Source organism: Papaver somniferum, chromosome 6, assembly GCF_003573695.1.
Source record: "Papaver somniferum cultivar HN1 chromosome 6, ASM357369v1, whole genome shotgun sequence".
Classification (NCBI taxonomy): domain Eukaryota; kingdom Viridiplantae; phylum Streptophyta; class Magnoliopsida; order Ranunculales; family Papaveraceae; genus Papaver; species Papaver somniferum.
Genome location: NC_039363.1, coordinates 20743940 through 20757472, shown reverse-complemented (window position 1 = coordinate 20757472; position 13533 = coordinate 20743940). Strand labels below are relative to the sequence as shown.

Sequence of the window (13533 nt, the reverse complement as noted above, 5' to 3'; positions counted from 1 at the left end):
ACTCTTCGCTCGAACCTTCTCGATGCTGATAGTTCGGCTTTCCGTCACGTTTTCAATCTCTACACTAATCCACTTCCCCGGTGACACCCCTGCCAAGTACATCCCACCCTACCGTAGTTGTACAGTTCGGAACAGCCGCCCATCGAGCTGCTAATCCGACCCGGCCACCAACGGTGATCGACCAGTCGTATTTCGATTTTTGGGGACTAGCTGATCCGCCAGCAAGGGATTGACCGCCCTTGCTTGCAAGATCTATCCCCATATGAACTGTAAAGAAATGAAAAGAAAAGAAAAGAAAATATGTAACAATCTGTAAAGATTATTGCACTAATCCGCAATAATCTGCGACGATCGTCGCACATCTGTAACGATCGAAATGATTATTGCACTAATCCACAATAATCAACGTGAATCGTTTTCTAATTTACGTGATGATATGAGATCATTGTACTAATTTGCAATGATCTATCCCAATCACGATGTGTGGGATACCGATGATCTTTACTGGTCAGTAAGCGCCTGCAATGATCATTGTACTAATCTCCAAATCCTCAAAATTTGCTCGTGACATGTACAACCATTCCATAGTACACAATAATCTTGTGCCTAAGAATCTGTGCTGCAGCAGTTGGGCACAAAACAAAAGATAAAGGGACTGAGTCCTGACCGAGTGAAGACTCGGTCACAGTATTACTACTCCTAGTCCTAGGGCTCCATTCCATTCAACACAAACGTGTTCAGAGTCTTCAGACCGTGTCTCTTGTAATTCTCTCCAAATGTTTTTCCATTTCTGACATTTTCTTTTATTCAAATATAGAATTTTTATTCTTTATTTAAATAAATTCACTTTTTTCATTTCATTTCATTTAATTTTTACATTTTTCCTTTTTCCTCTAAACGCGGTGCATAGCCCCTTCTTTCATAAAGGGGGCTTCCTTCTCCTTAGGGTTTCATTACCAGCCATTCCTCCTCTCTCTCTTCCTCTCAGAGGGATTTCTTCAAAATCATCTTATCATCATCATCATCTTCTTTTTCATTCCATTGCTGCTGTTAAGAATTTCATTTCACAATCTTCTTCACCACTTCTTTTCTGTTTTTTTATGGGTATTTTGGGTATTTGTTGAAGAAAAAATTGATTTATAGTCTCCGTGTATTCACCATCACATGTGAGAATGCCTGCAACAGACTATCAAGGTTCTTCAGCACCATTTGCATCCATTGGAAGATCAATCCTGAGTATACGCCGTGATCACTTCCATATGGAGACATCATCAAATCACAATCATGATGGTGGTCAAGATCAACAGGAATTAGATTCATTTCAAAAGCAAGTAACGGAACGATTTCTCGAATTATCGACTGTTACTGGTGAAGATCTTCTTTCTTTATCATGGATAAGGCGATTGCTGGATGCGTTTCTGTGTTGTCAGGAGGAATTCAGAGCGATTTTGTTTAACAACAAGGTGAATATGGCGAAAGCTCCGTTGGATCGTCATGTGGCTGAGTTTTTTGAACGGAGTGTGAAGGCGCTTGATGTTTGTAATGCGATTCGTGACGGGATTGAACAGATCCGACAATGGAAGAAGCATTTGGAGATTGTGTTGGTTGCTTTGGATCCTAATCAGAGGATGTTGGGAGAAGGTCAATTCCGGCGAGCTAAGAAGGCGCTTACTGATTTAGCTATTGGGATGTTGGATGAGAAGGATTCTGGTTCTGTTTTACAGCATCGGAATCGGTCATTTGGCCGGAACAATACTAGTAAAGATCATCGTCCTGCTGGGCATTATCGATCTTTGTCTTGGAGTGTGTCTCGTTCTTGGTCTGCTGCGAAACAATTACAGGCTATTGGGAACAATTTGGCTGCGCCGAGAGGGAATGAAATTACGGCGACGAATGGACTTGTGGTTCCTGTGTATACCATGAGTTCGATTCTGTTGTTTGTAATGTGGACTTTGGTTGCTGCTATTCCTTGTCAAGATAGAGGACTTCAGACTCATTTTGCTATTCCTAGGCAATATACTTGGGCTGCTCCGATTATGTCTTTGCATGAACGAATAATTGAGGAATCGAAGAGACGTGATCGCAGGAATGCCAATGGGTTGTTGAAGGAGATTTTCATTATTGAGAAATCTGCAAGGCATATGACTGAATTGGCTGATTCAGTTCAGTTTCCTTTGGTTGATGAAAAAGAAAATGAAGTTAGAAAAAGTGTTACTGATTTGGGTCTAGTCTGTGAAGGAATGAAAGAAGGTTTGGATCCATTGGAACGGCAAGTACGCGAAGTTTTTCATCGGATCGTAAGAAGCCGGACCGAGGGTCTTGATACTCTGGGTAGACCAAATCCTGAGTAGAATTAGAGCATCATATTGGAATTTATGTATCTCTCATAGCTTTTGAGCAAATGGATGTGTAAATTTTGCTAAGGCTGTTATTTTGGTATTGCAAAAACCAGAATGAAGAAGAAGAAGATGAAGATAGGGACTGGAAGTGAAGAAGTTATTAAGGTCAATCAGGTAGATTTTCTTTTATCTGCCTAACATACATTGTGTAAAGAAACAAAGAGAAAAAACATCCCCTCAAAAAAAGGAATTTGGATTGATAATTACTGTTTTTCATGGCGCTGTAATTCGGCTTGTGTTTTTTTACTCTTTTTATTTTGTATAATTTTCCATCAGTTGTTTTCTAAGTTGCATTTTCAGGTTGTAGCTGAATTTCATTTTTGGAATTCTGTTTCTTTTGTTGATCAAATATTATACTACTATAATTTGAATACAGTACTTGCCTAATTGTCATTTCTTGCATATTTAGCGAAACTTGATTTGTTGATATCTATGTTTTATGATCAATGAATTGAATGAGAACATATTTGGACACGATAACAAGTTTATGTATTAGTTCTAGGTTGTCCTGCAATCAGTTTTGATGGTATGGTGTTTGTTTTTGAAGTTCTTGAGAATCTGAGATTGTGGAATGTCTCGGCTAGTACACGTTGTAGTATTTGTTTGAGTGGTTCGTACTAAGGTCTAGTTCTCGTTGTTGGATTTGTTTTGATTGATTCTTACAAAAGTTGGAATGATTTCTGCATTCCTACGCCCATTATTTTCACATTGTGGTTCTTACGAAGGTCTGGTAAGTAATGCCTCATTTAGACCGTGGAGAACTATTGATGCTACTGATGCAAATAGAACTTGTGTTACTTCTTAATGTAGAGTCACTGTTGTCCTTGTTTCTCGCAAGCTCCATTCCTAACTAGGACCAGAGGCTCGTCAGGAAATTTTGGTTCCTCTAAACAGTAGTTATGTCTGCTCATTTTGCCTTCCTACCTTATCCATGAATCATTGCTTCTACTAGGTTTATGTCAATAGTGAAAGTGATTTTGCAAACCATTGTTTATCAATTATATAGATTTATGTCAATAGTGGAAGTGGTTCTGTAAATTTTCTTGCAGAAAGTATATTTCTGGCCTGTCATAGCCTTATAAGGAGTAGAGTCATTTTGCCTCTATCACCTGAAAAAACTTGCAGAGAATAGCAGTAGATGGTAGTTTATTTTTATTTGCGATTATTGGTTAAACTCATTAAAAAATGGTTCAGTTTGAATCAAGTCATTATTGAACTTGATTCCTGGAAAAATTGCTTCAAGTGTGCTGCAGATAAATTCTGGTGAAAGTATCTTCTGGCTTCTTTCAGGGGAGGTTTTGACTTTTCCAGGTTACAGAAGGGGCGCCTTTTGCTTATAAGGTACAAACGTGCTGTCAGGTCTTTGCTTAAATCTGGTAGAACTACTTGCAACGTCGAGTACATTTTGAAGGAAGTCTTGTAAGGCTACAGCAGAAGAAATTTCTTTATGCTCATTGACTTTCTGAAGCAAATGTAGTGCATCAATGTACATTGCTGTATTTCTATATTACATTCTTGAATTGGTATTTGAGTTCCTCGAAAGCTTGAAATTGGCTGTTTTTCCTTCTTGTTCAAGCTAAGTAGTGGTTGCCAATCTACTTGGGAAGAACATTAACAAGATTTCTCTCCAATTTTGAAGTCTTGGAATGCATCTCGAGCTCGAGTAACCTCAAACCCTATAACTTCTCTCTAGATGTTTGTGGTTCATGACGTAGTCATCGGTCATGAAGCGTTAATTACTGTAGCACTTTTTGCATTTTGCGTTCAACTCTCAAGTTCTGTTTCAGGATGGGTAAGGCCTAATTTTGCATTTTTGAGACAGGCATATCAACCCTCAAGAAAAATATCAAGTTCTGGTACAGAAAGTGACCGGTCGTTCAATCGCTGTTCGTTATGTCGCCTAACCATAATTAACATGGAAAGTGGCTAGACATGGCACACGAGGAGCTCATCAAAACCTTAATTTCACCAATTTTACCTAACCATTAAAGACCATAAAAATGGTACTCGGATATTGCATATGTCCGCGTTTACTTTCAAACGAGTGATCTCTTTATCACTACCTTTTGAAGCAAAAATGTGAGTGTCTCTTATCCATGTCCTACCATGATCAAGAGAGTTAAATTTTGGATGCGGAAAGGATGAGTGGGACACCACCATATATGCTGTGCTGCAACAAACTTTAGCAGCTGTCCAGAAGCATTCAATTGCTAAATGGTTGCATAAATCGGTGGTTAGAAATCATTTCCCTACACTAAGGAATTGTCCAGCCGACATATGAATGACCCTACGAAATTACTAACCGGAAAATGATTGGGCATAATGCTGCAAAATGTGACATCAAATCAAAGCCAATTCAACTTCTGGAGAATGACAGACATTACAAGTTGCAACAACCGCAGATGTTCATTCTAATTTAAACCACTTGAAATGCAATCCAAATATAGGAATAGATTACTATCGAACTGTTTGCATCAAAATAATAGAAAGCCAGTAAAAAAACAGTAATCAGCTAGACAAGGAGAGACCACATGAAACAACGCGAAAATCATTCGAGCTACACTTTCCTGCGAATAAATCAACTACATTTAGTAGTAACTTTATATTTCGAAGAAGTCCGTTTCTCTAAATCAACTACTAAGTGGTTTACATAACAAGCTTCCCTTGCAGAACTATTTAAATAAATGTGTATGGACAAGGGTTTTACACAGACACCCGTAAACAAAAGAGGAACTTTCATGTTTTTATTCTTCCCGGACTTTGTTAAGCGTGGATCACAATTAGTGGACCTATTTTACCTGCGCGTAATTACACTTTGGATAGCATTTAAACTAAACTAAGCAACTTAACTCTGATACACTAAACCTTGAGTTATAACTTGTAATTTACAAACTTCAGGAAGCCTAAATTATACCCGATGAATGTAGTCACCGTCGAAATAGGGACGGCTAAAGATACAGCAGCTTCCAACACTGCGTGTTTCTTGTTTTTTGCTGAAATATAAGATCTGAGGGCTTCGCTGATAATGAATGAAGATCTGGATTGACATATCCATACAGAGGTAATTGAATGGAATATCTATACCAGTCATCGGAAAAGCTCTGAGAAGGACCACATTATAAACCTAGCAAAAATGTCAGTCTCTAAGAACTCGATATGAGCAGCCCGACCAATCATGGTGTTTAAGTTCCTGGTTTGTCCAGAGGTGTCATAGTTGACATCACATCGCATGAACATGCGTTGCTCGGAAGAGGGGGCTCGGATTTGATCCAAGCAATTGTTTAGCATATCCATAAAGATTTTACCCTTCTTCGAGTAATCCCACAATGATGCAGGGCAGACCTCAATTCTAGCCGAATGATAAGGGACATAACCGTCCTGACAAATGACATTATGGCAGAAGTATTAGGAAGAGCAAGTGATGCAATAAAAAGTACACAACTTAAAAATGACATAAAGTTTCCATCATTACACTCTCTCTCACAGATCCTTCTACTTATTTTTTATGATAAACCTTCCCCTGCTACGTTTTGAGTTCAACATTATGCAGGTCATTTCCAAAAAACCATAATTTTGCCCAATATCCAAATGTTCAACAAGGATGAAGAAGTACCTGTGGAGAAGATAGAAGGATTATGTTCTTGAAATGCTCCAATGTCTTTGCCTGGAAAAGCAAATAACAGGTCAGAGTGTTATTTCAAGAAGCAACAGCAATTGCATCATTTCTATAAATTCTATTTTAATTTTTCTGTTCCCACCTCAGATGAAACTAAGTTGAATATACTTCTACATATGACCAGTAACCATACAGAACTGAGCAACTTAAAAAAGTGTCCACTTAGTACCTTGCAAAGCTTGTAGAAAAAAGTTTTCTCGAGATCTGGATCATCGGTGAAAGTTAGTTGATGGATGCATTGAGCTCCTTTAAGCTTCTTTAAAAGCCACAGACCAGAGTTGAATAAAGAGTTTGAACTGTACAAATACCCCAGGTGTGGCCCAGATACAGACACATATGTATAAAGGTATTTTAAAAAAGGCTCCATCTTTTTCTCTGAGACAAATAAGAACACACCAGTCAGTGCTTAGTTACTAATGTGAACGAACAAGAACAACTAACAAGGAACATGAATTCATACCCGTCAAGGCTGCCCTTAAAATTACATTTCCAATGGAATGCCCAACAAAGCTAAGCTTAATATTTTTGTAGCCACCAGATCTTGCAGCTCTATCCATCTTTTTCTTGACAAAAGCAGTCACTTCTTCAGCCAATCTTGATCCCATATCTGTCAAGTCGCCAGATGTTCTATCTTCATTGGCCTCAGACATGAGACACTCTGCCCCAGGATCTATCAAAAGCCATTGATTCCGAACAAGCCGTAAATCGAGATGGTGTCCCTGTTAATTTTAAAAACTTCAGGATATATTAAATCCACAAACCTATAATATGTGATGGACAGAAAATGTATGCAGTCAATCCAAGTACCAAAGATTCTCGTAAACAACCGGACTAAAAAAAGTGTCACAATTAATTAGCAAAATACAACATTAACAAGTTAACCACCAATGTAAAATGTGCTTCCCATATGTTAGTATCACACTCAGAAACACCTAATCGATATTGTAAGACAAGAAGTTGAATACATTAGACATTGAGGTTACTCCTGAATAAAGAATGTCTAGTGACTTTCAAGATTTTGAAACCAAAGATTCAAAGGACAGAAATGTATTTACGTTCACAAGATTTCGTGGAAATTTATATCCCCGTTTCATTATATGAGCAATATTTCATAGAGTGATTTATTTTGTCAGATTCCATTACTCTTTGTATCCACTTTATTGTGACACTGCTGTCACAAATGAGTAAACCTTAAAGGTAAAGATCAAGACCAAGGATTAACATGGCAAGTTTTTGTCGTAAGGTTGTATGCAAAGTGACTCAGTCCAGGCAAAGAGGGTATAAATCATACAGCAGAAAATAGCGTTTTCTGGCAGAGGATGTGTATTAAGTGTAACCCAGAACAATGAGGGCTATAAAGTAGATACATTAACAATAAATTTATCGAATAGAAAAACATACTCTTCCATACCGAAGCAAGTAAGCAATCTATCAGAGTAAAAAATACATGCCTGAAATCCATGCACAAATACGACAATTCTCAGAATGCGACTACTTCTTGGTGTCCCTGTACCAGATAACTTGTTCCCAGTGTTTAACCTTGTGCCCATGAGTATGTTAGCAGAATGCTCTAGAGGGGAGAAAAACGAATTTCCACTTCTAGTTCGGAATTGAGCATTCATGACACGTTCCACAAGTATTACAGGATTACGTAAAGGATCGCTGAAAATATGCATGTCTTGAATCGAACGATTATTAATCTGCACGGAAGCTATATCCTTTCAGATTATCAATTGACATAAATGCGGATTAGGAAACCAAAGCAAAGAAGGTTTAAGAACCGACCCTCATTTGGGCAATACTTCGTCGATGAAGATCAGCACGCGTTACTGCAGCTTGGATTGGCTGTAAGGAGGCATGAATTAATTTAGATACAGACAACAATTTGCTATAACATATTTTGGGTACCAATAGTCAGAATGGAAACTAGTCCTAAATAAAAATTATACTTCTGAGAGTTATAATGGAAACTAGTCCTAAATAAAAATTATACTTCTGAGAGTTATTAATAAAATTACATCTTCGTTTAACTTCCGTGCAAGAGAACCTTTCCCACGAATGCTACGATGAAAAGACTCATCACTTCTTAAACAATGATGTGGCATGGCAACCTTTGAGTAGACCATCCATATGGACCACTCAGCTCTCCGATCATTGGCCCACACCTCACGTAAAAATTCCAATATCTTCGTCCTATTGGGCCTGCAGCACAAATATCATATTAGCACCCCAATATATGCATATGCATATAACCTAAACAGTACACACCACAAACTATAAAGGAATGCAAATAACTGAATAAGTGATAGCTTCTATTGGGAATCTAAAACTTAATACAAGCACATGATGAAGCAAATGAACAATGCCTAACGGTCAAACAGAACATTAAGAATACGAGACAGGATAAGGAGTAAGGCAGGAGTAAGTCGATGAGATATCATAGCTTATGTCGTCCGAATTTCGTAAAATATTAAAGATGGATTATTAACACGCAAACCATGGAAGTGCATGAAACACAAATGTAGGAAACCAGATATTCTATAGATAAAACTGAAACTCCTTTACCATACAGTTTTTTCTTTTCTTTTCTTTAGTTAACTTTTCTTTTTTTGAGAATATGCAGGAGTAAATGCATAAAAATAAAAGTAATACAAATTTGTAAGTCAACAGTCAACTAATCAAAGGAGGGAAACGATACTAAAACCTGACAGATCAGTAGGCATACAACTTATAGGTCATAACTCTTTACTTGCTAACCACAATACCTATCATACAAACAGGGGAATGTGACTGTAAATAGATTTTCTCAAGATATGCACCTGTGGAACTTCAAATATATGTTCCATAAAACTGAAAGCTGGTGGCCAAGTAAATGAAAAGCATTTATAATGTCTTCGTTTGACAGAGACTGAAGGAAGTCCTCCGTTTCAAAATCAGATACGCCACCTGGTTTCTACAGTGACAAAAGAAAAAAGATCCAAGAAAACTACATTAAGTGTTAACATTTTTAGGGGTTGCAATTTTGAAGAATGAGGCATGACATAAACCCTTTTCAAGGATTGTAAATTCGAGCTCGTCCTTACCTCCAAAATATCTTCTGCGATACCCAGGTACGGTTGCAGAACAGAACTGAATCTACTTTGTTTCAGTTCAGATGTGAGTTCTGTCAAATCAACTTTTTGATCAATTGCGTCACTAAGCTTTCGTAGTTCATCTAAGAGAAAGTCGCGTGCAGCCAGCAAGGCTTTCACAGTTGCAACTTTTTTTTGATCAATGCCAACTCCTTGATTTGTCAACTGTGATGATAAAGAGTTAAATATTTTTGGATTACAACCTTAAAGGCACAATAAATTAAATCTACCTGATCATCAAAAACATGGTAAAAGTAGAAAATTGCTCCGCTGCTAAGGTAATACAAACCAGCAAAATGGTCCAGTACTATTTACTAGGTGTTTCAAAAAGCTGATAACTGAAGTATCTATTAGGTGCTTGGAGTTGTAACAATGTGCGGGAATGTAATACAAAGGAAAGTTTCTGTTGGAGTACATCAATATTTTGCTTCATATAGAAAAACGATGAAGGCACCAAGGGACACAATACCGCGGACCATAGATACTCATTCCAAAGAAAGCGCTTGTTGCAGTCACATATCTGTTTTATATTGAGTATTTGCAATAAGATAGTCCCGAAAGACAGAAACACCGCAAGCAAGTATATAACAAATGGAATTTGACATGAGAGGCAAACATACTTGACCGTTCTCAGCTAAAGGCCCAACAGCAACATTTTTCACCGTGGGAGCATAACTGAAATATTCCAATCACAGTGTTAATCTAACAGATAAGAGAGTTGATATCTTGCATGTATATTACAGCATAGTTAGCCATCTAGAAACTGGAAAGGCGACAAACCTGGGTACCTTCTTCGCAGGGGACGTGAATGAACCAGCTTTTAAAAGAATGACGTGCATGCTCAAATCAATAAGCACCGCATGGAAAGAATCGAAATGGACAGGGCAATATGAGTGCAATCCAAGGAGAGCCTTGGGAGGAATCCGGAATTCATGGATTGCAGCAGGCAAAGTATCCAGAGAAGCCGGCAACTCGGACCTTAACAAAGAGTATTATGTCCCTTAGTAAACTTGAGATGATGGTATCATGCTAAGTAGATCAAGAAATTATGTGAAGCTGTCAAACAAAAGCTGTTAACTTACCCATTATCCATTATTGGAGCATACAGAAGCTCAAACTTGACAACTACAGCAGAAGTGGCTGGTCCCTGGGGAATAAAGAACATGTCAACGGCATAATTAAAGTACCATATAAAACTCTAATCGTGTAGGCCATAAAGGAAATCCAACTCCAAGAATGGACAGGCTGACAGAGTCAAATACATGAATAATGCAACATATATGCTCACAAGATATACAGCGAATATCTACCTCATATTTCCCTAGAGAAAGATTGAAAGCAATCATGGCAGATAAAAGGACATCCTGTCTCGCATACTTGATCCTGAAAGGCTGAGTATAGAAACTGTTGTCTGTGTCATCAATTCTCCACACCCCGACGACATCCTCAGGGCCTAGATCAGGAGCTGCATCAGCAAGTATTTCAGATTTGCAAGTTGATTCACACTACCAAAATAGAACCAAACCTATATAATATTCAAAAAAAATTGATGATAAACCTATAACAGCATAAAAGACGAACTATCTGTCTGCTCTGAACCTAGACCTGGACATGTGTTCTAATTCTAAGCCAGATGAGTTAAAGCTACAAAATGTATCGTCTTTCTTGTCATTATTGCTTTGGTATAACCATGAACTCTGCTTGATTTACAGATAGGTACTACAGATTTGACGGAATCGAGATTAGGCTCATTTAGAATTCTTTCTTAGCAAAATGTAAGTTATTTAACAAGATGGAACCACTAAGTCAGATTTGATAGAGGTATAAAGGACAAGAAAAAATTCTTCATGAAACATTGGTCAACCTACATTTTAGCTTCCCTGCTACTTAAGCACACCATGGTCACAAGTGGATTAGATTAGTTCTTCATCTTCAACCACTTTACATTAAACCATTTTCTTAAAAAGTAGTTACTCTATGAGAACCGTGTTGAGAACTCAATAAGAAAGATTTCTTGAGTTATTCCAATTATTAATGCATATACAAACTAACCTACATTTTAGTTTTAATAAAACATCACTAAACCGTACCTTCATATTGAGCTACTCTGGCAGGAAATCCAGGTGATGTGTAATCGCTGTCTTCCCATCTCATTGTTATTCTAATCTGATACCATCTAAAACAAGAAAACAGAAGCTCCTATCAATCAATCAATCAATGACAAGACAAAATGAAGTTGAAGTGAAGAAATGAATAGATAACATACCCTTGTTGAAAGAGGTCAAGATTATGAAATCTATGAATATAAATGGCAACTTCTTGTATAGTTTCCAACATAGCTGGTTTAACTCTAGCTGGTTTAGCATTAAGCAATCTCTTTGAAGGAGAAGAAGTATTTCTCTGATGATTGAACCCAATTAAACATCTAAAACGTCGAATCATATGTATCTAACAATCCCAATTTTCTCTCTTCAATACTTGCATCCCCCTCCCTCTCATCAACCAAATAATAATAATAGCACAGCCTTAACCCTATTTTTCTCTTCTTCCATTTTCCCCCAAAAATGGAATCCAATTCCTCCTCTTTTAAAAAGTCATTCCATGATTAAATTAAAATGAGAACCGGATCCAAATAACAAAACCTCAAAATTAGGGTTTACAATGAATCTCTTTCTCAGACAAACATAAACTAGATTCTTTCTTAACCTAGGCCTACAACCTGAGATTCCAGACTTTTTTTTTATTACAAGAGTTTGCGGATCTTACACGACATTGATCAAATTTCTTCTGTTTTTCTCTGGTCTTTGAGCAGAACGAGGTTTGCTGTTGTTCTGCAGATTGAAAGAAGAAGAAGAAGAAGAAAGAAGAGAAAGCTGAGTAAATGTTGTTGAGTTTGAAACAAAAATTAACATGGGAGAAAAACTCTCTGTATTCTGTCTGTCTTTCTCTATGTTTTAAGGAAGTGTTTGTTTTGGTTGTATGTGGTGACTCGGGGTTGAATCGGTTGTCAGACGAGCGTTTAATTTATTTGGCTCATTTGTTCTGGTCCAACTACATAACGTACATGTACGTACACCCCAGCCAGAGTATTTACTTTGATTTTTGCCTAATTTAGAAATCGGAAAATGAGTCATTTGTCCAAATATTTTTAAATCACGGTTCAAGTGGACGAGTAAAAAATAGTTCGGGTAAAATGGATAACCAAAAAATAGTAAGGATGAAACTGGATTCGTCCTAGCTTAAATTTAAAATATAGTAAATATGAAACTGGATACATCCTGATGTAAGTTAAAAATAAGAAAAAGTATTTGAAAATGGGAACGATGAAACTGGTTACTATCCTGACCATTTTTAAAATTTTGGCATTTAAACAGTATCTAAATCTAAATGTTCTTTTTACCCAGAAATTGTTGATTTTGATCTTTTTAACCAATTTTGTGTTTAGAAATTTAGATACTTCATTCATACAACATTTTACAATTTATTTAGAATAATTATCCGAATAATTATTTGCATAAAATTGTTACCGGGTTAAACTGGATTCTTGATCTAGATAGCGATGATGTTGTGCCTAATGTTGTCTCTAATATGATTATCGATAAAATATTAACAAATGACAAGAGTTTGATAAAATTTCAGACATCATATGAGAAATTTCTTTGAAATGTGAGTTATAACTACGTTCAAAAGACGACGTTAGCGTGGAACTAAAATTTCTTTGTGCCAGGCAGACGTCCAAAAAAAAAAAAAATCTTTTTAGTTTTTGAGGTAAGAAATGGAATCGGTAAGAGTCATATAGAACTGAGTCAGGGAAATACAAACACTGGATTAAATAAATCCAGAAGATTATTAGTAAATCTGCCTGTTAGATTTACTGCGCCAGTTAATAAATTAAGGAATCCAAAAAGAATTACTACTACTCATTTTTCAACGTACAAGGTGCATTAAAATAATTATTTCGAGCCGGCAAAAGCGAAGTAGTACTATTTACTTTTGTATTTATAATAATTAATTAATTGATGTGTCGATTGTCAATTAACCCATGACCATGGTGTTATAGTACTAGTTTAGCTGGCTCTCTAATGGATGTGGACGCATATTAAATTTGCTGTCCTTTGACAAATTAAAAAACCATTAAAAGTTGCAGGATTCATGACTACTGTTCGTCAAAGACAACCGGCATTCCCAGGTTTTAATGGTTGTTTGGATCTTTCCGTTTGGAAGTTGTTAATTCATTTAAGTTTCAAGGTTTAACTTTTTCTTTTTCTGTGGTTAGTCTTGAAGAGTTAACTTGTACTGTTGTTTAGGAATTACTTTTATGGTGTTC

General features: G+C 36.9%; 2 protein-coding genes across 2 annotated transcripts; one reads left to right on the top strand and one right to left on the bottom strand.

Annotated features, from left to right (window-relative positions):
- The first annotated feature begins 871 nt into the window (after window positions 1-871).
- Window positions 872-2789, top strand: LOC113287152. Its single transcript, XM_026535833.1, has one exon. It carries the CDS (start codon window positions 1173-1175, stop codon window positions 2349-2351), a length of 1179 nt encoding a protein of 392 aa, XP_026391618.1. The 5' UTR covers window positions 872-1172; the 3' UTR covers window positions 2352-2789.
- Window positions 2790-4962: 2173 nt separating this feature from the next.
- LOC113287151 (protein FAM135B-like) lies at window positions 4963-12135 on the bottom strand. Its single transcript, XM_026535832.1, has 15 exons — window positions 11473-12135; window positions 11297-11382; window positions 10517-10671; window positions 10289-10353; window positions 9987-10184; window positions 9827-9881; window positions 9159-9371; window positions 8895-9028; window positions 8094-8277; window positions 7861-7920; window positions 7527-7775; window positions 6536-6794; window positions 6245-6450; window positions 6013-6063; window positions 4963-5777 (listed from the first exon to the last, which is right to left on the bottom strand). The coding sequence occupies exons 1-15, from the start codon at window positions 11646-11648 to the stop codon at window positions 5487-5489; spliced, it is 2382 nt and encodes a 793-aa protein (XP_026391617.1). The 5' UTR covers window positions 11649-12135; the 3' UTR covers window positions 4963-5486.
- Window positions 12136-13533: the final 1398 nt, after the last annotated feature.